Genomic DNA, 25,247 nt, shown 5'->3' on the forward strand with positions numbered 1-25,247 from the left:
TGCTGTAATGTTTCCTCTCTGCTTAGTGGTGCATTTCAGCTGAAACAGGATTAATTTTCACATTAGCTCTGGCACTACCAGCAGCCACAGAACAGAGGGAACAATGACATTGTCTGGCAGATTTGCCTCCTTAGGGAGCAGAGACATGACACCTCCCCAGGCAAAGACAGCCTGACTGCCTGCACCAAGAGACCTGACTGCAGAGGGTTTCAGTGAGGGAAGGCACAAAAACACAGTACAGAGCTAAAGGCATTCCTAGAGGGAATCAGCACTGGTATTTCCCTGCAGGCCGCCAGCTCAGACCTACACCTTTCTGCCTATTCAGAGCCTTAGGGGGCAAGAAAGTCCTTCACAAAAGTTAGAAACAGAGTCTGGTTCCCTGGAGCAGATCTGTTCATGGCCCAGAGCTGCCCTGGGCTGTCTTGAGTTCATACCTGGTCAAGAAAGTGGCTTCTCAGATACTCCAGGGCTTGCAGAATGCCATTGGGCAGGGGGTGGCTCGTTCGCTGCACATTCAGAAGTAAAGGAACCCCAAACACGTTTTTGTCCTTGTAGTCTGAGGCTTTTGGTTTTTTAATGAACTTTGGTATGGTCCTGGAAACAAAAACCAGTACATGCAGCTTACTAGCTGGCCAGCACATCCCACCTGCTGCTTTACACTCACCAGAAAGGGCTGAGCTGTACCTTGTCACAACCCCAAATTCTGCCACATACCTGTACACACAGCATCAGGAGGGAGAGAAGATCAGCAAAGGCAATTACAGGGATGACTTCCTCATTTCATTGCTGAAACTAACTTTAATAAGCATCCTCATGGGAAATACATTCCATCCCTTTATGACACTGGAGGGTTTTTTCATTCTTTCTATATTCAAGTACCAGCTCCCTATCACAAAATGCTGACTGATGTATGTAAGTCCTCCGAGTGTCTGAATTTGTCACTGGTTTAGTTCAAACAGACACTCAGAGCTTGAAGGGCTGGATTCTCAGTCCAGCCAACTCTCCCCTCAGGTCCCACATACCCTGCAAAGGCCTTCTGACAAAGCCCTGCAATTGGGCAAATTTAAAGAGAAACTACGATGTGCCTTAAAATCAGTAACAGCACGACCACCAGCAAGGGCCCAAAGTGCAGCCCACAGCAGAGGAAATCCTGGAGCCATGGAAATAACCCTGAAGCTGCCAGCAATTTAATAGGATGAAATTCTTCATCTTGAACATGCGCAATGTAGGCAGACAAGGAAATTCGCATGCTTACATCAACTCCTCTCTGTCCAGCTCAGGTTGCTTTAATATCAGACAACTTACCAGTTCCAGCCCTGCTTACTGGAAGGGGAATATCTGTCCATTAAAGCTGTGAGCTTCAACAGTGCCAGCTTTTGTGTGCGGGCCAGCTGGGCAGCTGACTGGCCATCAGTCTGGAGGGAAAGGCTTTCCAGGTTCATGCTCTCTTCCACAGACCAGTGTTGCTTCCCATGCCTATGGGATAAATATTGTTTAAGCTTAGAACCATCTCCACCACCCCTGTTTTCTACCTGCATTGGTGAAGCACCTAAGACTCTAAATGACCTGCAGTTAGTTGCACTTAAACAAGGTACTTCCCATCCAGGAGGGCCTCTGGCAATACAAACTGTTTCCCTGATTCCAATGCCTGAGTGCTCATGCAGATTACGAGTGTCCTACTTTCAGCAGAGGTCAGATGTTGGTACCTGTGGAGCAGTACCTGCCCCCAGCAGTGCACACCCTGCTACCTAGGACAGACTTTAGAATACTTTGTTCTGGCAATGCAATTATATTTCGAGTGGACAGAATCAAAGGCAAACCCAAGGATGGCTGACCTGTTGGTCTTTTTAGAGTCTGTGATGTAAGTCAGGTCTGCAGAACCAATCTCCTTGCCCAGGCCACAGCTGCTCTCTCCCTCAGCCTCCCCTGCTGTCTTGTCTTCTGAGCCCTCTGTTTCAAGAGAGCTTTCTTTAGGGGAAGGTGGATACAAAGAGGTCAAGTCACTGGCAAAGTCAGAATCCCTATCATCTGAGAACTTCTCTGTCCACTGATCAACCAACTTTTTGAGACCATTGACATCTGCTATGACACTGTTCAGTTCTGAGAACACATCGTCGTCACCAACTTGTGCTGCCCCCAAAGTCTCCAGGTCAATGTTGGGCATGTTGTCATACACGCTCCGCCTGTTATCCCCGCCCGACAGGGGACTCCTGGGGGCTCTGGGGTCCTTGGAACCGCTCCTGCTCCGGCTCCTCCTGCACCCATGGAAACTCCCAGTTCTCCAGTTAACAGAAGAGTTGTCTGCTGGAGACAGGGAGCTATCTGTAAGTACTGTGGGGAAAGTGCCAGGTTTATGGCCTTGTGGAATTTGAAACATCTGGTTCTTTTGTAACATTATGTCATTTTTTAGGTTTTGCTGAGATAGATCATTCCCCAGCAAGAGCTTGCTGGAGTCCATGTGCTCTGCATACGTCCCCCTTCCTTCACAGGGGCTGCCTGGTTTTATAACAGGACTTGGAGTGCTCCCTGTGCTGCTATTTGCAGACTGATTGCTGCTATTGCAGCTCCGGGGAGAAAAGGAAGAATTGCTCTTTGTTCGGATGCCAGAAAGGTCAGAAATATTTACACAGTTCAGCATCTTCATCTTTTCTTCATTAAGTCCTTCCAGAAGAACAGGTTCACTTATTATGGGTTTGGCCTTTGACTGACCACTCCTTAAGTTGCAGCTCCTTAAGTGCAGCTTCTCCATTTTCTTTAGAAGGCTCTTCCTCTTTTTAGATGGTGACTTATCCAAAAGCTTCTCCTCACTGGTGATATTTAAAAATTCACTGAGGGGAGGAGAACAACTAAAAGCAGAGTCCAGTGAAGGTACCTTAACTGAGGAACATCTTGAGGAACTTGTGCTGTTTTCCACATCTTCAAAAGGTTTTTGGGAGTTAACAACGTCACTGTCAGCACTGCTGGTGCTGTGAATTGAGGACACATCGTGCTTATCACCATGATCCAGAAAGACACTGTCCTCGTTGTTGATGATCTTCAGTATTGGGCTGCCTGGGGTGGAGGCACCAGCCCCTTCCTCTGCTGGAAAATCTGCCAGGCTCTCGATGCGAGACCACCGCTGACTGCACCTCTCATAAGCCCATCTGTCACTTATTGCACAGGGTTCATCATCTTCAGAGTCATCACTCTTAGAAGGAGAAAAAAACCAAAAACAGTTCAAGGGCAAAGTTAGGCAAATTATAAATTACAAAAACCAATTTAACATAAAAAGGAGACTTAAATTTTGTGCCAACTTCCAAAACCCCCAAGACCAACATATGGAAATGTGACCATTCAGTCACTGAACGTCTGCCCTGAGAGAGTTGAAAAACATACTGACAAATGACTCCCAAGCATGCTGACAAATCTGGGAAGTTTACCACAGGAAAAGGTGACAGATTTGATCTAAGGTGGAAAAATCCTGATTTGTGGCAAATCCAAGGGTATTGAAAGATAATTGTACTGGGTTTAGATGGCCTCTCCTAAAGCCAATCAAATCAAACACTCTCGCTTCTGTGACCAAAACTCATCCATTTTCAGGTAAAGGGGTGTTTAGCTGTGGGACTGTGGCAGCATCAATACTTGTAGCACCTTTTGAAGCCCTCAGCCTCCCTTGCCACCTGCCCCAGGTGCCCCCTTTGCTGGATTGTCCCCACTCCGAGGGAACACAGAGACAGCAAAACACTGGAGAGATGGGAGCCACCTGTCTCTTCCCTGTGGGCTCTCTTGCCCCACTCTTCCCTAATGACAGAGCAGAACTCTCAAAAACCCAGACATTTTTTCCACAAGAAGGGATTATTTTCTTGCTAGTCCTGCAGTTGGTACCTCAGAGGCTTTGCAGGCCTGGTGTTGCCCAGCCAAGCTGTGGCTACCACTCTGATTTAGCTGCAGCATTTTTGTGGCAGAGCCAAAGACAGCACAGCTAAAACCTACCCAGCTTGTATTTGCTGAACATTTGCATTATCCATTTATTTCTTTGTTGAGTCAATAGGAGTGAGCTTTCAGCATTTAAATAAAGTGGGAAACTACTTAGGTCTCCTAAGCAATGATAGTCATGTTGAGATGGGGCTTTGGGGCAACTGTAGGACAGTAACGTGTTAAGTCAAATTTTAGAAGTGTTTCAAAAGCCACCCCTAATCTACCTTGCAAAGTTTCAAACATTATGTCGTTTCAATCTCCATCCTTGCATTTATGTTCCTCAACATAAAATGCAAATAGCAGAGCTTTGCAGGATGGAATAGAATAGAAAGTTCAGAAATTGCTAATCCTTCATGCACTTTTAAACCCCAGTGTTTGATACAATAGCTAAACACATCTTTAATTAGAACAGGAACTGTTACAAACATACCCGTTTCCTATCACGGCTTATTTCCACTTTCATTGATGCATACTTGTTCAGTGTGTTCAACCTTCTAGGGTATAGAAAAAAACCAGGAGTTTTAAATTTCAACTATTTTATTTCTTGAAAACAAACATGCACCAAACTAGTTGTGATCTTCTACCACGGAGTCTTCATTACTGGTGTCAAGCACTGACATTCTGTTAGAGGCTCCCATACATTGGTCCCCAAACCAGCACCAATAACCACCCCATGATGTTCATACTTCCAGTTCTGCCATCTTAAAACTGGAGAAGACAACAATAATCAATCATTTAATTAAAAAATCATATTATTAGCTTCAATGATTGTGAAAAATATCATGTTAAGATTTTGAAAATAAATGAAACTCTGTGTAGGCTTCTTGAAAAAGAAAAATTAAAAATTCAAGATGTTAACCTGTATCCCTGGAAGTACTGTATTATCTATCATTTTAATTAAAGCTTGTGCAATCAATAAGGTCCCAAACTAGTCAATCACTTAATTGTCAAACAATGGGTGGCATCAACAGGAGGCACATGGAGAGTCTCCAAGGAGCACTCAAGATAGAAGTCATACCAAGAAATAAAATATACCCCAAGTTCTCTAATATCTGCTGTTCTTTAGAGATGTGTGTGTGAACAACTCCTCTTGGTGCTCTGGTATAGGCAGAGCTGGAATTCAGGTGACCTGACAGGACAGAAAAGGACCAGAACACCTCACTAGGAGACGAACTTTCCAGTGCCCTAAGTGTTAGAAATCATAATTTCTGCTAAAGAAACTCTGCTAAACAATCTCATAATGAGAAGGCAACTGCAGCACCAAGTGAAGCAAAAGCCTTACACTACCCTGGCACTCTTCCATGGGGAAATTCCAAAGGGCCGTGAGTCTGACTTGGTACTGACAATGCAGGTCACTTGTGTGCTCTGAACAGCTGTGGCAAAGCAATAACTTCAAATCAATACCTTTGCTTCTCACTCGAAAAATATTCAGAAAACAGAACAGATCTCATGCAGATAATTTTTTTCTGCCTATCTGCTGGAACAGAAGTTGGAGGAAATTCCTCCACTCCATTTCATTATATGTCATCCTAGAAAGCATCCTGCCATGCTTGCAGGGAACTGGTTATTTTTTATCAGCTTGAAGACATTTCACATTACAAAAAAGATATTTAATGCTCAATGTAACATCCCTGAGAGCTTGGATGAAGAAGAAGCGCAGACACATGCTTACTTTACCTTTTACTTCTTAACCAACTTCAGTGATACTAAACTGTGTGCTTAAGTGATTTCCTCCAGTCACAACATTGGTGACTCTTAGTCTCTGACAAAAACAAAGGCATGAGAAGATGACTGACAAAGAACTGTGGGGCCTGGGAGTATTAAAGATGATTCATTATTAATGTTTACCTGAACAGTGACTCAATCGCATCTCCATCTAAAAATTCATGATCTCTCCTTACAGTTTTTACATCAATGGGAAACTGCATATCTGTGAACAAAGAAGTTGAATCTGAAATCTGAGTTGTAATTGCAAAGACTTTCAATTTTGCAACTTATTGATCATAGGTGAAATGAAACTAATTCTATTTCTATAACTGTACATTCATGCAAACATCCTTCCAGCAAGTGAGGATCAGTTCCTTAGAGCAAGTGGGAGAATAAATGTAGGGATCTGCTTGCTGCTGTTATTACAGATGGACAAGCACGTCTGTATTTCCAGGAGCTTGCAGTCATCAAGTGCCATAGACAAGAAACACAAGATTGATAAATACAATAAAAAACCGGGATTATTTTCCATGAGCCTTTGTCATGGTGAGGTGCAATGCAGCACATGACATACACTCTCTGAGCTGTAGTGAGCCTGACACATCATGCTGGGCTGGAAGCTGAAGAGTTCAATGTTTCAGCTCCTGAGGTTTAGCCTTGCAGGTGAGGGAACCATTGAGATCCATATGTATTGTCTTAGCTTATTCTATAAGCTTAATTTTCCTAGCCAGGTCAGGACACTGCATGAACAGCGAGGTAATGCAGAGGATTCATTTTCCAGAAGCATGGCAATGCACATTTCCAACAAACAGATTACAGAATAAAATCTGCTGTAGGCAGACAGGAAGCATTTCCAGGGACAGTAGGTTTCATGAAATACAGCTTTCAAATCCAGCTCTATGGCTTGACTTCAAATTTTCAATTTTGCAGTGACTGGGGGAGGTGGGAATGAGCGCAGTTAATGCTGCTCTTTCAACTGTAGTCCTTTGATAAAATCTTTCTGAAAAATAGATTGGCTTTTTTTACTTTCAATGTTTGTAACAAAAAATATATTTTAAAGAAAAACAGTTTTAAGATATATGCACGAGTGTGGCCTGAAAAATTATACAAGTTCTCAGCAAATCCATATCTCCCCCCAAGAAATAAGCACTGTTTGTAGTTATAACAACATGAAAACATGCTGAAATTGCATTTTTGACTGGCTGGCTGCTGCTATTTCCTCTAAACACTTATGATTGCAAGATGATTTTTCCAACATTCTTTTTCAAAACTCCAATAAAGCCATCTCAGACCACAGGCTGGAGAGCCTCAGAGGAGTTTGGGTTGCCATCAGTGGTTGGAAAGATCACTTCCAGCACTCCAAGAAAAAGAGCCTGAAAAAATTATAAGCAACTAAAAATAACAAAAGCAGAAATTTGACTGAGTTACAGTCTAACAATAGGAAAAGAAAACCAGGGAAGATTTGGTCCTTTATAGAATTCTACTGAGTCCCTGCTGAGATGTCCCTTCTGCAAGAAAACACACCAGGTCACTATTTTTCTACAGGTTTTCATGAAGATATAACAGAATTTGGAAGTGCTTCCATCAAAAGTGTCAGGTTCTGAAATATATTATTTATGTGAACAATTCCACTCGAATTCCATGTCAGCTGCTTGACAAGTCTTTGTGATCATACCTTCAAACAGCTGAGCATACTGGGGAAATCCAGCAGCTCTCAGCCAGTCGCAGGCTTCTCTGGCTTCAATTTCTGCAATGAGAACACACAATTGTTCATGGACAGTGCTCACCAGAGTCACCTTTCACAGGATAAGATAATTTCACCTGGACATTCTCTGAGAATCCTGTATGTTAATGCTTTGTTAGGATATTGCTAAAAAGGAATAAATTCTTGCATCCGATGCACTTACACACACATAGCTCTGCAATAGTCATTCCACCATACGACAGATAAGCAAGCAAAGAAGAGAATAGATATGAGCACACACTTGGGATGTCACACATCAGCGTAAACCAGCTATCCCTGAGCTGGGGGCAGTGGAACATCTGCTACCGGTTGGAATGAGTCACCAGAGCAGGCTGTAGGACACACATCTGTGCCCTCACACAGCAAAGCCTATTTGTGCATTCCAGTGCTGAGAGATGGTGATAAGACACCAACAAATCCTATAAATAAACTCAAAATGCTCTCACAACTTTAATAACACTGGACACAGCCTAAGCATTCCCAGAACAAGAGTTCTCAGGAGTACCTGTTGCTAAGGTCTATCAATATTTATTTCCTTGCCAACTACCTACGCAACTTGGCAGCCACTGCAGCACAGCAGATGTCAAGAACTAACCGCTCACTTTGTGACAACTGGTAAAGGCCTGTGGCCAGTTCTGTGACATTCCCACAGGAGCAGAGCAGAACACAACCTCACAGAATCACACAATACCAGACTCCTCAAAAGCACAGGCAGGTCAGCATGAGTGCATGGCTTCAGGCTCTAATCTCTGCCAACACTAGAAATGTCTGGGTCTGTGGAAGAGGAGAGGCCTCCCATGTACACTTTCTGCAGGTTTGTGTGCACCCCAGCTCATGTTACACCAGACAGAAACCTAAAGGCAAAGACTTCTTTGAAAAGAACATTTTTGAGCTACCTTAAAATCCAGTGTGTTCACTAGAGAGAAATGTTTTTAAAGCATCTTAAAGTGTAGCATGATAGGCCAGAGGAACAGAGCTGTTCCTTAAAACTATTTTCTTTACACATACACTCACAGATCAGGATTCCAAGGCACTTCACACACATACCTGTTCAAATTCACTGCTTGCTTTGCTCAGACTTCTCAGTTGCAAGTCATCAGTGCAACAGACTGAAGACACTAACCAAAAAAATCATAAAACTTCCATGATTTTATTTTTCTACTTTAAAACTTCAAATTGTTTCCATTATCACTTGGTCAAATTGGACAATGCCATTCTAACACAGGCTTCCCTGCACAAAACTTTATGGCTTTTTCATCTGAGAATAAAGTGATATCACAGGAAGACCAGGATATTTTTACACAAAACAGATGGATGAGTCTTTTTTCACACTGCAGAACAGAAACTAATTTCTTCTACAATAGCCTATATACACTATGCCTATATTTATTGCTATACTTAGTGCCATAATTTATCATAATCTTTACCACAACACAGCATGTACTGAATACCAAGAGAGGGGACAAAAAAGACAAGCACTGTACTCACAGAGCAAAAAAAGGAAAGAAAAGCTACTTGTAGAAAAGAGCCAGGAGGATGACCAGTCTAACACCAAAATTCTTCACAAAGACAAAGCGATTTTCATTTAGAAAAACCCAGTAGATTCACTCAGCCACCTCAGCTGTGGAGAAACTGTAGCTGTCCTCATTCCAGACCTCAGCCTACTCAGCCAGAGCCTGTGTACAACAATCCTGAGCTCAGACAGGGACTCTGTAGGGGCTGAAGCTTCCCCAGTTCCCAGCATGTTAAAAGCACAACTGCATTTTTAGACCAAACCAAGCCATGAACAGTGATGCAAAAAAGAACACAAAGATAAGGCAGAAAAATATTTGGCATCTAGTGAGGATATTTTCAATGAATATGACTGAAAATACAACGACATTGTCACACTTATAGATGGCCTCTTCCATAGAACAAGGACAAAGGAGCTGGGGGAATTTTCTTTGTTGATTTAAATCTTCAGGCCTTCTAACATACCTTTGCACAATCACAAGGCATGTTTGGATTGGATATTAGGAAGAAATTCTTCCCTGGGAAGGTGGTGAGGCCCCGGCACAGGTTGCCCAAAGAAGCTGTGGCTGCCCCATCCCTGGAAGTGTCCAAGGCCAGGCTGGACAGGGCTTGGAGCAACCTGGGATAGACGAGTGGATGGCAACTTTTTGACATCTTTTGGGTGCTATCTGCACGACTGAAATAGCAGAGCAACCTAAATGTGTCACCTCCCTCTCCTGAACTGATTTCATAATTAAGCAGATGAAAAAAAAAAAAAAAAAAAATCCTGCAAAGCTTAATATTCCTAGATTAGAGGCTGGCAGCAACTTTTCCATGCCAAGCCAGCTATTTCCCCATGGGCTACAGGTGGTAGGTTACTAGCAGATGTTTATGAGAAACAGCACAGAGTACACAGCCTGTGCCACCCTTTGGCTGTACCATGTCCCACAGGTACGTTCTGTGCTGAAGGCTCAGTCCAGTCCCCCTGCAAACAGCACTCAGAGTCGTGGCTGTGCCCAGCCTGCCCGTCCCAGCAGCCCCAGCACAGCCGCCCTCCACGGCTGCTGCCACCTTCCCCATTGCTCCCTTCTCCCTGGAGCCCCAGCACCTCATCAGCTGGGCTGTGACACCTCTCCTGCAGCCACTTGGGCTAAAAAACTGTGTCCCCCCATCTGAGCACTGTCCTGTTTGCAGACTGCAGGGCCCACACTCATCAGGTACTTGAAAACCAGATGCTACAGTGTGAATTAAGTCCCTATCAGAATGAACATCAGTGTTAACCAGATCGTTTGCAATAAAGAAAAGACATCTGTGCTGAGATTTGGGCATTGTCTCTGAGATGTTTTCCTCACCAGAAGCAGCACTTTCCTAACAACAAGGCAGAGGCAGCAACCAAAACCAGTGACAGCTGGTATCAAACAGGCCAGTCAGCCTTACTATGAGGTGATCACAAACTTCAGCTAAAGAAGGTCAAACTGTACTTTAAATAAATACTCTGAATAAAATGGGAGGATATCAATTTCTGTTTGAAAGCATCAGCACAGTGAACCTCGCTGCCAGGATGCAGTGTGACTTTCAGTTCCTGCCAAAGCAGGAGACCTCCTCCTTCCCCCAGCTGCGAGTTCCTACCCTTCCTCACTTACAGCCCGAGCCTATGCCAGCAGGTCCTGTCAGCCAAACTGGCAGGAAATCAGTCACTTTCGTTTGGCAAGATGAGATTTATGAAGTTTTAGCTTTCTGAATCGGCTACCACATGTTCTGCTAGGTTCCAGTGGCAGGACACAGGCAGTGGTGGGTACATGCAGGGACAGATGTGGGAACATGCACCCGCCTGCCCAGGCCAGGGAGCTCAGCCTACTGTGAAACCTTTACCTAAATGTACCGCTTCCTAAAAGAGTTGTCTCATTGTTTCAGTATTTCAAAGCAATTTTTAAACAGATTTTTAAAACCAATGGTACACACATTACTTCTATCTCCCTCCAAACCAGTTTTCCAGTTTCAACAGGTAGGAATCACACGCTGATCAGGACTTCATTACTTAAAGGGATCTGTGTTTAAGTCTGAACGCCTTCCAAAACCATGGCAGGAAGAAGAACAGTTGGAGAGGTTTTTTTGCTGTTTGCAGCACTCCTGCATGAGTTACTGCAGGATCCTCCTTGTCCTCTTTTCTGTAGGATGCAAGTGTGGTACTTGTGGCAAAGAAAGGATTTCTCAACATGCCCAGCCCAGAGCCACACTCGTGCAGACAGGAGAACAGATCACAGGGTAGGACCGACTCCTCGCTTTGACTGCACATTGCATCATTCTGTAGAGAAACAGAAAAAAATCCAAAGGATTTTGCTCTTTCCCAACCTCTGTCATTATACAGGAAGACCTTTTTTTTCTCTAAATGGCAGTAATCCTCCTCAACAGCCACAGACAAGCAGGTGCCCAGGGTCCCCACTTGATGTGCCACAGCAGGGACAACTGTACCTCATGGGGAAATGCTGCTGCCTCCTCCTGTCACTGACAATCCCAGGCTGGCACCCCCCTCAGCCTCTCCAGAGCTGGAGTCAGCAGGCCCCGTGCATGCTTGGCATCCACACATCAAACTCTGCCACACATTTTTTCCTACAGCTCACGAGCCGTGGGCTGTGAACTGACAGGTCCTTTACGCACTGACTTAGATCCTGTCATTCCTGCTTGTGCTGGCAGTGGTGGAAGCGACAAGGGGTTTTCAGGTTCTGTTTCAAGATCAAATGATGAGTTTCCCATCGCGTCTTTCTGGTTTGTGCATCTTCCTAGGGCTATAAGAATTGATGTAACTTCCCTGTGACTTACAGCTGCTAATGAGGCACTTCATTTTATACACACCCTGTGAAAAATGCATTTGCTGTGCTAGAACTCTGACTTCTGGAGGGCATTCCGAACTGCATTTTACCTGTGACAGGATTTTTAATAACTGTTTTTATTTACATTATATCCTTTTACCTAAAAAGAGAGTTGGGACATGATATCTACTCCATGTTGAAGGTTCAAACGCGATGCTTTCAAAGCAGGGTGTTTGCACTGACCAAGATAAGCAGTCAGGGACTTGTAAAACTGTCAAACTCTCCAAAAGCTAAGATGGATCATAAATAAGTGGAAATGTTTCTTCTGTTTTCCCTTGTGCAATGCAAAATATCAAAGCTTAATTGTACTTTACTAACCCACTTGAGGAAGAGGGGGAAAAAAAAGAGATTAAAGCTTGGAATTTAGCCAGGATAATTTAGGCTCCATGCAGATAGTGAACATAAATGTCTGGAAAATGAAAAGGCCAAGATATTTGTCCTTTCATTCCTACTTTACTATCATGCTGGTGTTTTGGAACTGCAGCCAACTCTTCAGTTATCACAGCTGGGAACTGCAATATATCCCAGAACTTCGTGGCAACCTTAACTGCATCTTTATCCAGCTCCTTGGCATCAGCTCCCAAGCTGATTACTAGGAGTCCCAATCTGACAACAAGATCATTACTCGGGTCCTTGTCATTAGCCTCCTCTGTTGGTTTCTGGGACCAGTTTAAAGGCATTTTCTTTGCAGATCACATTAACTCGCTTGTCAGTGCTGGCTGATCTTTTAATTGTTTTTATGCATGTTAGAGAAGGTACTGTTGGCTCTACGGCAATTTCAAAGGTCTCATGGAAAGTAGGTACCTAATTCACATCAACTTTAGGAGAAATGAGAGTGTAACTCTCTGATTTCCAATCCACACTGGAAATTCCTTATCCAAGGAAGTGGGGTGAGAGAGGGGATTTATCTCCCTGCGATCTAATCCCAGATATGCTGCTTCTCCGTGCTTCAGCCCTGCTGGCTGCGAAGCGGGAACAGATCCCACATTTCTCTGACGCAGAAGCTCCTTATGGATGTTTTTTCACAGGACCCTTGTACGTGGTTGAGAAACACTTGATGCAAGATTCCTGGGTGGAATTTTAGCAGGCAGGGTACCGCTTGCTGCCACTAGAGCCAGTATCAATAAACCTCCAGCACACAAGTAACAAACCCCAAAACAAGTGAATTGTCTGTGCTCTTTCATTGTGTAGCACTAAATTTTCTTTAATTATGCAAAAGGCCAGTAACACCACAGTGTGTGATACAGGTTCAACCTACGTGTAAGGAACTATTTAACCCAACAGAGACTGCCCAGTAAGCTGTTATATCTAAAAGCAAGATGGTTTATTGGCCCTGCTAAGGCTGTGCTTTGCTGAGCCTGCTGAGCCTAGGGCAGTGGACAATCTTTACTGGGTCACTCTACCCTGATGGAATGAGATATGCAACGAAGTCAGACAACCTACCTGGAACTTTGCAAATGCATCCAACAAGTCAGCAAAAGCAGCAGCTACAGGAAGAGCACGATACGATCCGAAGTGTTGACAGCCTAAGAGCTGCTGTCACACTAACAAAGCAGTGGTAGGAAACAGCAGCACCCACCTGGACCCTCACCCGGGGATGCCATCCACCCACCCGGACCCTCACCCGGGGATGCCATCTGCCACAGCACCCACCCGGACCCTCACCCGGGGATGCCATCTGCCACAGCACCCACCCGGACCCTCACCCGGGGATGCCATCCACCCACCCGGACCCTCACCCGGGGATGCCATCTGCCACAGCACCCACCCGGACCCTCACCCGGGGATGCCATCCACCCACCCGGACCCTCACCCGGGGATGCCATCTGCCACAGCACCCACCCGGACCCTCACCCGGGGATGCCATCCACCCACCCGGACCCTCACCCGGGGATGCCATCTGCCGCAGCCCCGCTCCGCTCCGCTCCGCTGCGGTGGCACCGCCTTCCCCCGGCCGGGCCCAGCCCCGCTGCCCCAGCCGGGACAGCCCCGCCCCGGCCCGGGACAGCCCCGCCCGCCCCCGTGTCCCGGGTACCTGCCCGTCCCTGGCGAGTGTCCCTGCCTGTCCCTGGCTGTTCGGAGCCGCTGTCCCGCCCCAGTGCCCCGCACTCGCTCAGACGAAGGAGTACGGAAGGCAAATCGACACCCTCTGGTGCCGCTGCTGGCTTACCCCCATGTTTTAAAGTTTTGCCGATGTCATTCCTCAAAGTTTTACAAAATTAGCTACTTTTTTCACTTTTTTCCCCCTTTCTAACAAATACGCAGAACACTCCTACCTCTACCCTCCAAATAAAAATAGGCCGACGCTGCATCCCGCAAAGCAGACGCTGTGCCCAGCAGCACAGAAGGAACAGAGCAGAGCTGGGATTCATCCCTAAAACGGATCTGTCATCCCCGCTGCCGAGAGTGACCCAGCCTCAGGATGTTTTGCAGTGAGGTCCCTCGCCACAGTGGTTTTCATGGGTCAGACAGAACCTGTACTTTTATTTTGCTTATATGGACTTAGTCTAGACTAAAAAGGGTTTGTGGTCCGAAAAGCTCACATGCAGTTGATCAATGAATCTGGCTGCTAAAATCATATTAGCATGTTTTTCAACCTCTGCAACAGACTCAACTTCTTTGCATTTGCTGTAGTTCATTACTGCTATGATTTGACTTTCTGCTTTTAATGATGTGGTACAAAATCTAGTAAAAAACCATGATCAGTCTTTGCAGCCTGAACAACCATCAACAGGTACAGAGCAGCATGTAGGCTGGTCTCAGAAGAACATATCAAAAGTTTTAAATAATTTCCCTACAAGTTAACTTTAAATCCCTAATAATTTTATATCTGCTGGACTGTCAGGCATTACAGTTCAATAGGGCAGATGGAAGGGTGGGATGGTGTGTTAATTTACAGAGGTTGAAAGATAATTCAGACTCCATGAACCACTCCAGGAAGCCAGACCAGGCTCTAAATTTCTGTAGAACAACTTCGTGCAGTGTTTAGACTCTTACTGTTTGGAGCCTAAAACAGAGCAGGAAAAATAAGAACTTGCATGAAGTGGATAAGCAAAAATCTTCTGATTAAAATAAGAATTCTTATAGATGAAGAAAACTTCTTTTTCCTAATCTCATTTAGGAACATTATACCCTAACGAAGTTACAATTTATGGGTGTATTTCATTATCACTAGTTTTCTGTATAACAACCAAATGCAAAATTTTCACAGACCTATGATTTATTTTTGTGCAATTGCTTCCTAGATGGACAGTTTGTATGGCAATGAAAAAGATGTTTGATATTGGCACCGGGTGACACAATACAAAAGAAATTAGGGTAGTGTGATATATGGCATTTGCTATGATTACCTAAGAAACTGCTTTTTGCCAGACCCACCCAAAGCCATATAAAAAGTACACACCCTGCTTTGATTAAATTTGCAGCTATATGCTTGGATTAGGGAGACAGAATGTATCATTTAAATCTGGGGATAACATCAGTAGACTGCTCCCATCCCATAGAAATTCTCCAACCAGAGCATGCAGTTTCCCTTTCCCACCCATTTTCCTTTGGGGGTTTCCCACAAGAGGACAGTGCACAACCCTAAAATGCTCATTTTCCTTCTCTTTGACAGTAAACTACCATCAAGCTCCCTCGTGTTGTGTGGGTCACCAACCATGAAAAGGCCCACAGAAAATCTTAGGGGTGAACTCCTCCAGTACAACACAGCATTCAGTGGAGAATTTCGGGAGGCTTTTCAGGAAGGAATCACATTCCTCCATTTTGATCATTTTATGTATCCTATAGGACAATGAACCCAGGGAACCCTGGCATCTGCCTCTCATTAGAGGATGTTCAGCCCACACACAGGAAGCTTACACACTGGAGTAAGGGTGTCTGGAGTAAGGATGTCTCAGGTTCAGAAGGGGCAGCTGACTACTTGTGGGGCTGCTGGTGGAGGTTCCCAAGACAAAGACAAGAAAACATTTCCTGCTCACCTGGGCTTTTCAGTTCCCAGCTCTGCAGCTCGCCAAGGAGCACCCAATAACATTACTAGAGCCTCAAAGCTTATGCCAGTGCTTGGGACTGATGCCTGGAAAATGGGATCTTTTTCTCCAAATGGTCATTGTTGCTTGATTTCCTCTTTTCTGGAACCACTGACCCTTGCTGAAGACTCCAGAACCTTTCTGATGGGTTTCATTCCAAGCTTTGATCAAACCCCTGACTGTATTCAGCACATGCAGGGATTCTGCCCAGAGTGGCTCCAAACCAGTCACATTCCACCTTGCTCAAATGTGGTGAAAACAGTCCTAGAGTGGGTCATTTTTAAACAACTTCACAAAGTACTGCATGACCAAAATTAATTGTTTTTAGAAATGAGCCCGCTGCTGCTAAATTCCTCACTCATGCTTAACCAAAACTGTGCAGAACCTCCAAGTCACCAAAGTTATTTCAGACAGGCAAGCAGTGCCAAGACAGTTATTTCAGAAGTACCAAGCAGTGGAGTCACTTCCCATTCAAGCCAAGCTCCCTTCATATTTTAATTCCTGTCACTGGAGTATTTCCGATACACTTACCAGAGATCACCTCCCTCCTTTCTTCCCCTCTCTCCCTTCTACCACCTCCCTCAATGCTTTTCATGAATCAAAGCTGAGTGAAATTTCATTTCTAACTTTCTCTTGGTAAGATCCCAACATAATTGTTTTCTGTTTTCTTCTCTGATGATCTTGAGTTAACATAGGAGATCAAGGAATCTAACTTCAGCTGTGACTATACTAGGAGGCATCAAGAAAGATATTTCTATGGAGACAAGTTTTTCAGAGAGAAGCCACATGATTAATTAACAAGTTAGACCAACTGGGAGGAAAAATGCAGAATAAGATACAGGCAATACATGGAGACAGTTAAAAGAGGGGGATGTTAAAGGTGGTGGGGAATAACTATCAGTTAGAAAGAAGAAAATTAATAAGCTCACTAGAAAAGGATTTAAAATAAAAAATAATTAGATGAAATTAAGGGAAAAAAGAGATAGGTTTACAAAACCAAAAATTCCTGAGAAGGAAATCCATTGGTTAAAAAGTATTTTTCTAGGGACAAAGACTGAAACTTTATCATCTGTGATGCAAGAGAGGTTAGACATATGTGTATTGCAGGGAGATAAACTGCACAAACTGCACATATGTGTATCGCAGGGAGAAAGATGTACAAACAGAAACCTGGACTGTGTCACTATTTTTCTTCTCCTGTGACAAGAGTGAGCTCAATAAAGTCTTTAACCTTTTTTTGAAAGGAGGAAAATAATATTGTTAAATATAGACTCTTGAATATGCTGAAGTGCTGTTGAGGTGAAGTCAAAACATTAACCCATCATATTATAGAAGTAGCATCTTGTTACCACTCTGGTCTTCCTGTCAGAAAGCATCTGTGTAAGAACAGAAGTATGAGAAAATAAGCACATTCAGTGGTCCCCTGAAATTAACAGCAGGTTTTTTCGCCTGAAAATCAAGATAGAATGGTTTGGCTCCAAGTCATTCAAAAAGCTCTTGGATTACAGGAAGTCCATTCTCGTGGTTTGTCCCTCTGTAGCCATTCAAAACCGTTTAGACCTGATTTTCCAGTCTTCACCATCAAAATCTTAAAACATGATTAAAAACTTTCAAATGGTTTTCAGGTTATTGTCTCCACCTCCCAATGAACTTTGCTTGGCTGCTTTCACTGGGACATTCCAGTGAAACCTGCAGCAGATAAAGCATTATCCCATTTCCAAGCTTACTTTCACAGGCCTGAACTCTAGAAAATGCTGCTATGGATTTTGGTTCCTGACAGGGTCTGGCAATCATTAATCCTAATTTTTATGTCTTCTTTTCTAAACAGCCTTCAATAAAAAGGTCACAGCAACACAAAATGGTAGGGAATTACCCATGCCCTTCCCTCCCTTACCTCTTCTGGAAATTCCTGCAAAATAAAATCCAGGGAGAATTCCCCTTCTAATACCGGGTACCAGAACTGAGATTCAAAGACAAACCCTTTTTTAAAATGGAAAGGTAAAAGGTCCTTGTTATTCCTGTATCCCTTAGCAGTTGGTCCATTTATATGGATGTTTGCCTGCTCCTATGATAATCACAACTACTCCATGATGTGATGAAAGGAAATATTGTGGAATTGTTAATTATAAAAAACAACACAATGTTGCCTCAGCCAGTGGGTGTCAATGACTTGATTTGATCTTCCCTCCTTTAAATTCCAATGCCCCAATTTTCTTTAAAACTGTAATCTGCTTCTCATTAGAGCAGGTCAAATCTCAAGCTGGAATTTAGCTTTTGCTTTCTGTTGTTAAAAGTCAAGCATTTTTAAGAGGAAAACACTATGCTATCATGATGAATTCCGGGGATTTTCTCAGGAACTTTTAGGGTTAGACTAAACAAATTGAAGAATTCTTTCAGAGCTAGTGAAGTTCCTAAAATGTGGGTGAGAGAATGTAGCAACAAAACCCCTAACTTCTTGTTTCATAGATTCACCGAGACCACTTAGCATGAAAAAGCTCAGGAGAAATGTAGTGGATGCATGGAGTCAGAAATCTGTGTCTAACCTTCATGCCTAGGAACAGAGCCTGGAGGAGTTTAACTGCCTAGTGCAGGGAACAGGGTACCCAGAGTGGAATCACAGCTCTGACCCCCTGACAGCCAAGAAAAATGAGCAGAGTAAGCACTTTGATTTTCTCAATCGCTTAACTTCTTCTCCTATCTCAAGAGTCACTTAAAAGGAAAAGTGACATTGAAGGCAGAGCCACAGACACTTCTGAAGTCTGTACATGAAAGCTTTAACCTGCAGAGCCTTGGCCAGGGTGCTTGAGGAACAGAGCAAAATCTGTGCTCACAAACAGACCTTCCTGAGGAAGGAAAGCACTCGATCGATAACGCAGCCTTGGAGGCTTCGTTTCAGTTCTCTCTTCCAAAATGTAGCCAATGCTTTGGATAAATATAACTGGATTGAAAGCATTCTGCAAAAAAGTTCAAGTTAAAGTCAACATCTTACTGCTGAAGCTTAAAAAACACTTCTGCATAAGTTGGAGGAAAAAAAAGATTGTTGCTTGTAATCTCTTACATTTCCTATTCCCAGTAAAGAATAGTCCCTAAAAGCTTTTGTCTTCTCTGTTATTAAAATGCATTTCTACAATTGTAAGAGAACTTGGGCTTGGTTTATTTACACTCCAGCGAGAGCAGGCCCTGCACAGTGGAACAAATAAGCTGCTGAAATGGTCCTGAAGAACCTTTTAGATTGCACCTGCTTATATTTGGACCTGAGATACTTGGGAATAGATAACTCTTACCTCTTTTCACATGCACCACACAGAGGCACTGTCAGTAATGCTTGGGTTTTTATTCAAAGTAACATTATTTCAGAAATGACAAAATGTTTTTTCAAGCAAAGCAGTCAGGCTAGACTCTGCTACTCTCCAGAGTAAATTTTTGAGACTAATGTTCCTTAGAAGGAAAATCTTGAGGGTTTTCATGTGAGAAACAAATCCAAAAGAGTAAGATCACGCATAATCAGCATGTATCCCAGGCATTAGTGAGCACAGTGTCCTGCCTTGGATGATGGTGGTTATTGCCAAAGACATTACATGATGTGGGAGAGCCAGACAAACACATGAGAGGGGACAGAACATCACAAAATATATGAAGTTCCTCTAAGTAATATGTGTGGAACTGTATGGAAAAGAAAAGTATCTTCTTTCAACTGCTCCCACATAAGAAGCCACAGATTTTAACTGGCTTTGATTCACAAAGCCTTGTTTCACAGCCCTCTGCCCACTGCCTGCTTCTGGTGACCTGGATGGGAGTTCCACACAGCCCTCGCTGCCACTGTTCAGCATGGACATTTTACATGGAGGGAGAAATTAGGGACAGAAGCAGCTCACCTCCATCTCAACACTGAGACCCAATATACAGTCAGTGATGTCCTCTGTCTTCTGAAGGGGTTCTGCAGCCTACGCACCCCCGGGGGACCTCATTCCTGCTTGGAGTCACTGTCAGTTCAGCAGCACATAAAGAGAATAAACTCACCAGGACATTTTCAGCTATTTAAATAAATAAACCAACCCAGACTGCTCACTCTATGTCTTACCAGTACACCTCCAAAGGGCTGATATGGGGACATGGATGGATGATCCATTCTAGGAATGACACTTTGACACTTGAGAAATAAAACCCTTTGTGTAAAATAACCAACAGGAATCACTTCTGTGCTGCTGTGTCCCTCTGACACATGAGCAGGCCTGCAGGTGTGAAGCTGTTCACAAACCCCCACCGAGCTGTTCCTTTCCCCAGCCAGTGCAGCGTGAGCCAAGTGCCTTGGCACAAACAGGAAGCCTCCCCTCGGATGCAGCCCCACCGTTTCACCAGGGTTTGAGTTTGGTGTGTGGGCAAACAGAGCCACAGTGGGAAGTCCCTCAAGAGACTGCGGCACCCCTGGCTAAGCAGGTGACGTGACTCAGAGACTGACAGAGAGCTCAGCCCTTTCCTCTGGAGATCAGACATTGCTGTGATACTGCTGTGAACCAAGGCTGAGTGAAATGAGATCTGTATCCAAATTCTGCATCCTCTTTCAGTCATGGTTCTTGAAAAGTAGTGATTTCTTGCCTGACCAGAAAAGCAGAGCACTACCTTGTGCTTACCTTTCTTCCTATCTTCATTATAGCTGTTGAACAAAGTGGTTGGACAGAGGATTCTTCAAGGGTCCAGTGGATGCTCATTCCAGCAACAAATCAAAGCAGCTGGGCAGATCAATTTTTTGCCAATCAGCCAAAGCCAGTACCTCCTAATTTTAGCAGATTGATTTTGTACATGAAAAGACAGTTTCTAACTGTTAACTGTGTTAACAGTTCAGGAAGCAGAAACAGGCAAGTGCCATATTAGAGCAAAGACTATCCTGAGTTTATCTGTGCCTACAGTCAGATCTGGAAATCCCCTGAGAACAGGTTTGCTTGTATTTTCAAGAACTCCTTGCTTTTGAGCTAAATAGATGCCAGAGAAATAAAGCCATCTAAATGTCAGAGCTTGGGAACTGGTGGTCCAGAGTTATTACCAATGGTGTGGAATTGCCACCAGAGTGAGCAATGGGATGCAAAGGAACATGGAGTGTTTTGTCACAAGAGAGCAAGGTATGGTGACTCCCATAGATAAGAAGCATTAGAATGTATAAAATTTGGAAATTTTAGCAATTTATTGGTGAAATTGAATATTAGAATAGTAAAATCTGAAAGGTAATTAGGTTTTGATAGAATGATGATTAAATAGATGTAGCAAATACTGGCTAGAATTCTCCACAGTTTGGCCACAGTCACATCCTTGCTTCATTATTTTCAAGCATTTGTGAAGCCATAATTTTGATGAATAATTGGGGACTGTTGCAGTGGGGATCCTGCAACACGCATATACCAAACCAGGAGTCCCGTGGAAAGGAAATATATACGGACAGACAGATTCTTGATAGCTGTTTCAGAGAGATGTTTATTTCTCCAGCCGCATGGCCGGGGCTCTGCTCAGGAACTGTTCCAGTCACGGGACCAAGGGTCCTTCTGCCCGCGCAGGGAACACAAACCAACCAATGGGAACGAGGCTGAGCAGGGACAGGGAAACCCCGTGTCTGTGCCCTCAGGGCCTCTCTCCCAGGGCTCCATGGCAGGGGAGGGACCCCAACACCTCACCCGTTTTATTTTAATAAAAGGAGAATGAAAACAACTGGATAAACGTAACAAGAACCGTTTCAAGACAAAACAAGCCACTCTCCTGAGTCTTTAAATGTCCAAACAGATTCTCTGGAACATCTTAGGGCTGACAGAAGGGAGACAGGACTCTCCGGGCATGCTTTGTGGGGAAACTGAGGCAGGAGAGGGTTTAACTTCTTCCCTCCCCCTTTTCATCCCCCACTCGCCATTGGAAAGGGATTTTTGGGGAAACAATTGGCAAAAGCATGGTTTTGTGAGGGAAACCATGGGTGAAAAAACGGATTGGGAATACACTGGGGGTAATAGGACATAGGGTAAAAGGGAAAGGTGGGATTAGGAAAGGGAGACTGTAGGGGGGACTTACAATAGAGATACTGTCTAACATGACTACGGTTTTTTGCATATGTACTGCCTTTTACAGAAACACCATCAGGCCCAGTGACCTGCGATGCTTGTAACCCTTTTCTCCCTAGTACAATATTAAATTCCACCACCTCTCCATCTCCCAAGCTTGGGATGCATTTTTCAGGGTTATTCTTTTTAATAGCAGTTCTATGCACGAATATGTCTTGCTGGTTGTCACACCTTGTTATAAAACCATAATTTTGCTTAACATTATACCATTTTACTATCCCTAAGGTCTTAGTTACTATGATCTTTTCATTTTTCCGAGTGGCTGCTGTTTTCTGTCTCGCTGCGTCTTTGCTCTCTCCTTCGGTCGCTCCCATGTTGGAATTGTCGGGGCTGCTGGTGCCTGCGCGCTCTTCCCGGGGTCGCGTTCGGGGCTGTGCGGGCCGGGCCGGGCCGTGCCACTCAGTTCTCCGTGCGTCGCCTCCTCTGGTCGCAGCTTCGCTGCCGCTGCCGGGCGCTGCACCCACGTCTCGGCCGGGCCCCCGAGCGATGACTCCCCCACGCCCTGCTCCAGCGCGCGTCTCGGCTGGGCGCGGCTCCATTCCACCGCCATCGCCGCCAGCCACCGCCCGCGTGCCGCCCCTCTCGGCCGGGCGTTCCCGGGGCTCGCTCCACCACGCGCTGCACGGGGCCATTCGGGCACCGCCGGGTCCCGCCGCGCCTCGCTCCGCCACCGACACTGCGGCTCGCGTGGCTCCGCCCGCGCGCGGGAACTGCCTCGCTGCTGCTCGCAGAGCGCTCGGTGCACGTGGCCTGGGCCGCACGGTCCCTGCGCCAGGCTTCCCTTCGCCAGGACACAGCTGACATTGCTCAACAGTCTCGGTAACTAAATAATATTCACAAAAATATTCTTCCATCGGCATATATTTTGACTCCAGTATTAACTGTGTCCAAACGGTTTTCCAAAAGCCCTTCGTAAGAATTAAATCCCAAGAAACATAGAAAAAGTTCTTAAACAACCATGCCAGGAAGTGTTTCAGTTCTTTTTGAGCTTGAATCAAGCTAAAATTTACAAATCGTTGTTCAAGAATCATTTTAAGTTTAAGATAAATGTCCATATGCGGCTCTGAGAGCCAAGAGTCTTCCCACGGTTCCTCCATAGTTTAGATATGGAATAGCAAAGCAAAACCAAGAAGAGGAATCCAAAGTTTCCGGGGTTTACTCACACAAATCAGTCGCTTAGGGATCGGGGATCGTTCTGCTCACAAATCTCCACCATTTGTTGCAGTGGGGATCCTGCAACACGCATATATCAAACCAGGAGTCCCATGGAAAGGAAATATATATGGACAGACAGATTCTTGCTAGCTGTTTCAGAGAGATGTTTATTTCTCCAGCCGCATGGCCGGAGCTCTGCCCAGGAACTGTTCCAGTCACGGGACCAAGGGTCCTTCTGCCCGCGCAGGGAACACAAACCAACCAATGGGAACGAGGCTGAGCAGGGGCAGGGAAGCCCTGTGCCTGTGCCCTCAGGGCCCCTCTCCCAGGGCTACACGGCAGGGGAGGGACCCCAACAGGGGACCAATAGATCTTACCTGTAGTTCTGCTGTTTGGTATGAGCAACTAATCCCACAGTGATCTTGACCAGTTTGCATTCCCCCATAAGCTGAAACTGTTTTCAAAGGTATTTACTTGTCAAGTATTAACCAGTCTGTTTCCAGGGATGTGACAATAACAGAGAAGGAAAAAGTAATGGTGGTCAATTTGAGCCAAATCAATCATTATGGATTATGCACTGATTTTATGATACAATTGATGCTCTTTGCTCTTTTCCTGGCTCAAATTTATCATCAGAAAATAATTCCTTGAAATCTTTGAGACATTCACAGAAAACACCGCTGTTCTATTTCTGTGGGTTTTTTATATGTGCTCATTTCTATGACAGATGCTTAAGCTTTTCGTTTGAATCACTAATGCTAATGGTAAAGGCCAATGGTAAACTTCTGAAAATGCAACTGTTGTTTGGGAGAAATAACAGCCAAAAGATTTTGATAAATAGCCTCAATAGATTCCATAAGTATATGTAGCACTTTCATCTCAAAAGCAGCACAGCTTGTATCTGGACCTCAGAGAAGCTGAGACTCATTTTGGCTTTTCACTCTGGCACTTTAAATGAGAAGAAGATGTCAAAGGGAACAAGAATAAAGCAACCAATGAGGAGGAAAAAAAAAAAAGGAACCTGGAGATCAGTATCTATAAGGCAAAGTGTAAAATTGCAGTAGCAACTTTCAAATCCATTTTCCAAATGTACAAGATGTGCTGTCTAGTCAGGGAACTACAGAGGAGCTCCCCTTGCAGCCATGCTATGGATTGTGACAAGAGGCAAGAAACAGGTCAATATTCGGAGTGCTTTGAAAATCATTTCCTTTGCAGCAACACTAAAAAGTGGAAATACCTCAGAAAGATGACAGTGTTGATCTAATCATGTATCTCATTTTTACAATAGACCTGGAACTGATGTCAAATCAATTTAAAGGCAACATAAAAGTAGATTCATGTTATAGTAGGCTTAGGCTACAATGTATCTCAGCAATGCCTGGGAGCTTGTTTTATTCTCTGCATGATAATTGTTTACTGAAATAAGGGAATAAAGTTGACATATAAAATCAGCTCTTAAAATATTTTAGGAGTATATTAGAGCTCTGGAAATAAATATTTAAAATAATGAATAGATAATGTCCAGCTCGCTTGTCTATCACAGGAATCCATTTCCCCTCTGTCCAGCATGCACCTCTACTGACCTAAAATGCTGTGTCTAATAATACTGAGAAGAAACTACTGAAAGAGTTCAGTCATGGTTGGATGGAAAATTCACTCCCCATTCCTAAAATGTAGTCCTCTAGATATAAAGATGGGCACCAAGCAGGGGAACTATTAAGAGAGCCTAAAGAGCTCAGAATGGGATGGGGATGCTGGCACAGTTTTCCCGTCCTCCAGGTTGCAGAAAGCATTTCTGCTTCCACAACCCAACTGTCCCAGCTCCCGGGAGCCAGGGCGTGGCCAAACCCCAGGCAGCACCTCCTGCCCCAGCCATGGACCTGCTCGAGGCCGGAGCATCAAGACCGACTGCAGCCACTGCGTGCCCTTACTCAGGACCCCCATGCACGGGGGCTCTCCAGCAGGGTTTTACGGATGCAGCGTGTCTCTCGTCAGAGCCTCAGTTGTGTACATAACTCGTGCTGACCTCTTCCTTCTCCACCAAGGCACTTGTCCGAGCCAGAGATCTGTCGGGCGTCACCAGGCTGCTTATTTGACGCACTATTTTTAAATAACTCACAAATATTTAAACAACATTTCTATCAGCATTACATGTTTAGAAGACATCCAGGAATGTCAAGAGTACCCGAGCTGGCTG

The 25,247-nt window shown here is 44.5% G+C and overlaps 1 protein-coding gene across 9 annotated transcripts in view; it reads right to left on the minus strand.

The window, feature by feature from the left end:
• The window catches only part of LOC125333655 (rho GTPase-activating protein 7-like), a 59,753-nt gene that overhangs the window by 13,350 nt on the left and 21,156 nt on the right, over positions 1 to 25,247 (minus strand). For 4 of the 9 annotated variants that reach the window (XM_048319726.1, XM_048319725.1, XM_048319730.1 and 1 more), the window contains exons 2-7: positions 7,340 to 7,411; positions 5,806 to 5,887; positions 4,388 to 4,451; positions 1,836 to 3,187; positions 1,306 to 1,476; positions 435 to 594 (exon numbers count right to left, since the gene is read on the minus strand). In XM_048319726.1, coding sequence (XP_048175683.1) covers positions 435 to 594; positions 1,306 to 1,476; positions 1,836 to 3,187; positions 4,388 to 4,451; positions 5,806 to 5,887; positions 7,340 to 7,411 — 1,901 coding nt within the window. Of the gene's footprint in view, positions 1 to 434; positions 595 to 1,305; positions 1,477 to 1,835; positions 3,188 to 4,387; positions 4,452 to 4,992; positions 5,756 to 5,805; positions 5,888 to 7,339; positions 7,412 to 13,212; positions 13,310 to 13,348; positions 13,412 to 13,656; positions 13,727 to 25,247 lie in introns of those variants that run through there. The other 5 variants (XM_048319729.1, XM_048319728.1, XM_048319731.1 and 2 more) reach the window with 5 other exon arrangements.

This window comes from Corvus hawaiiensis, chromosome 15, assembly GCF_020740725.1.
Source record: "Corvus hawaiiensis isolate bCorHaw1 chromosome 15, bCorHaw1.pri.cur, whole genome shotgun sequence".
Classification (NCBI taxonomy): domain Eukaryota; kingdom Metazoa; phylum Chordata; class Aves; order Passeriformes; family Corvidae; genus Corvus; species Corvus hawaiiensis.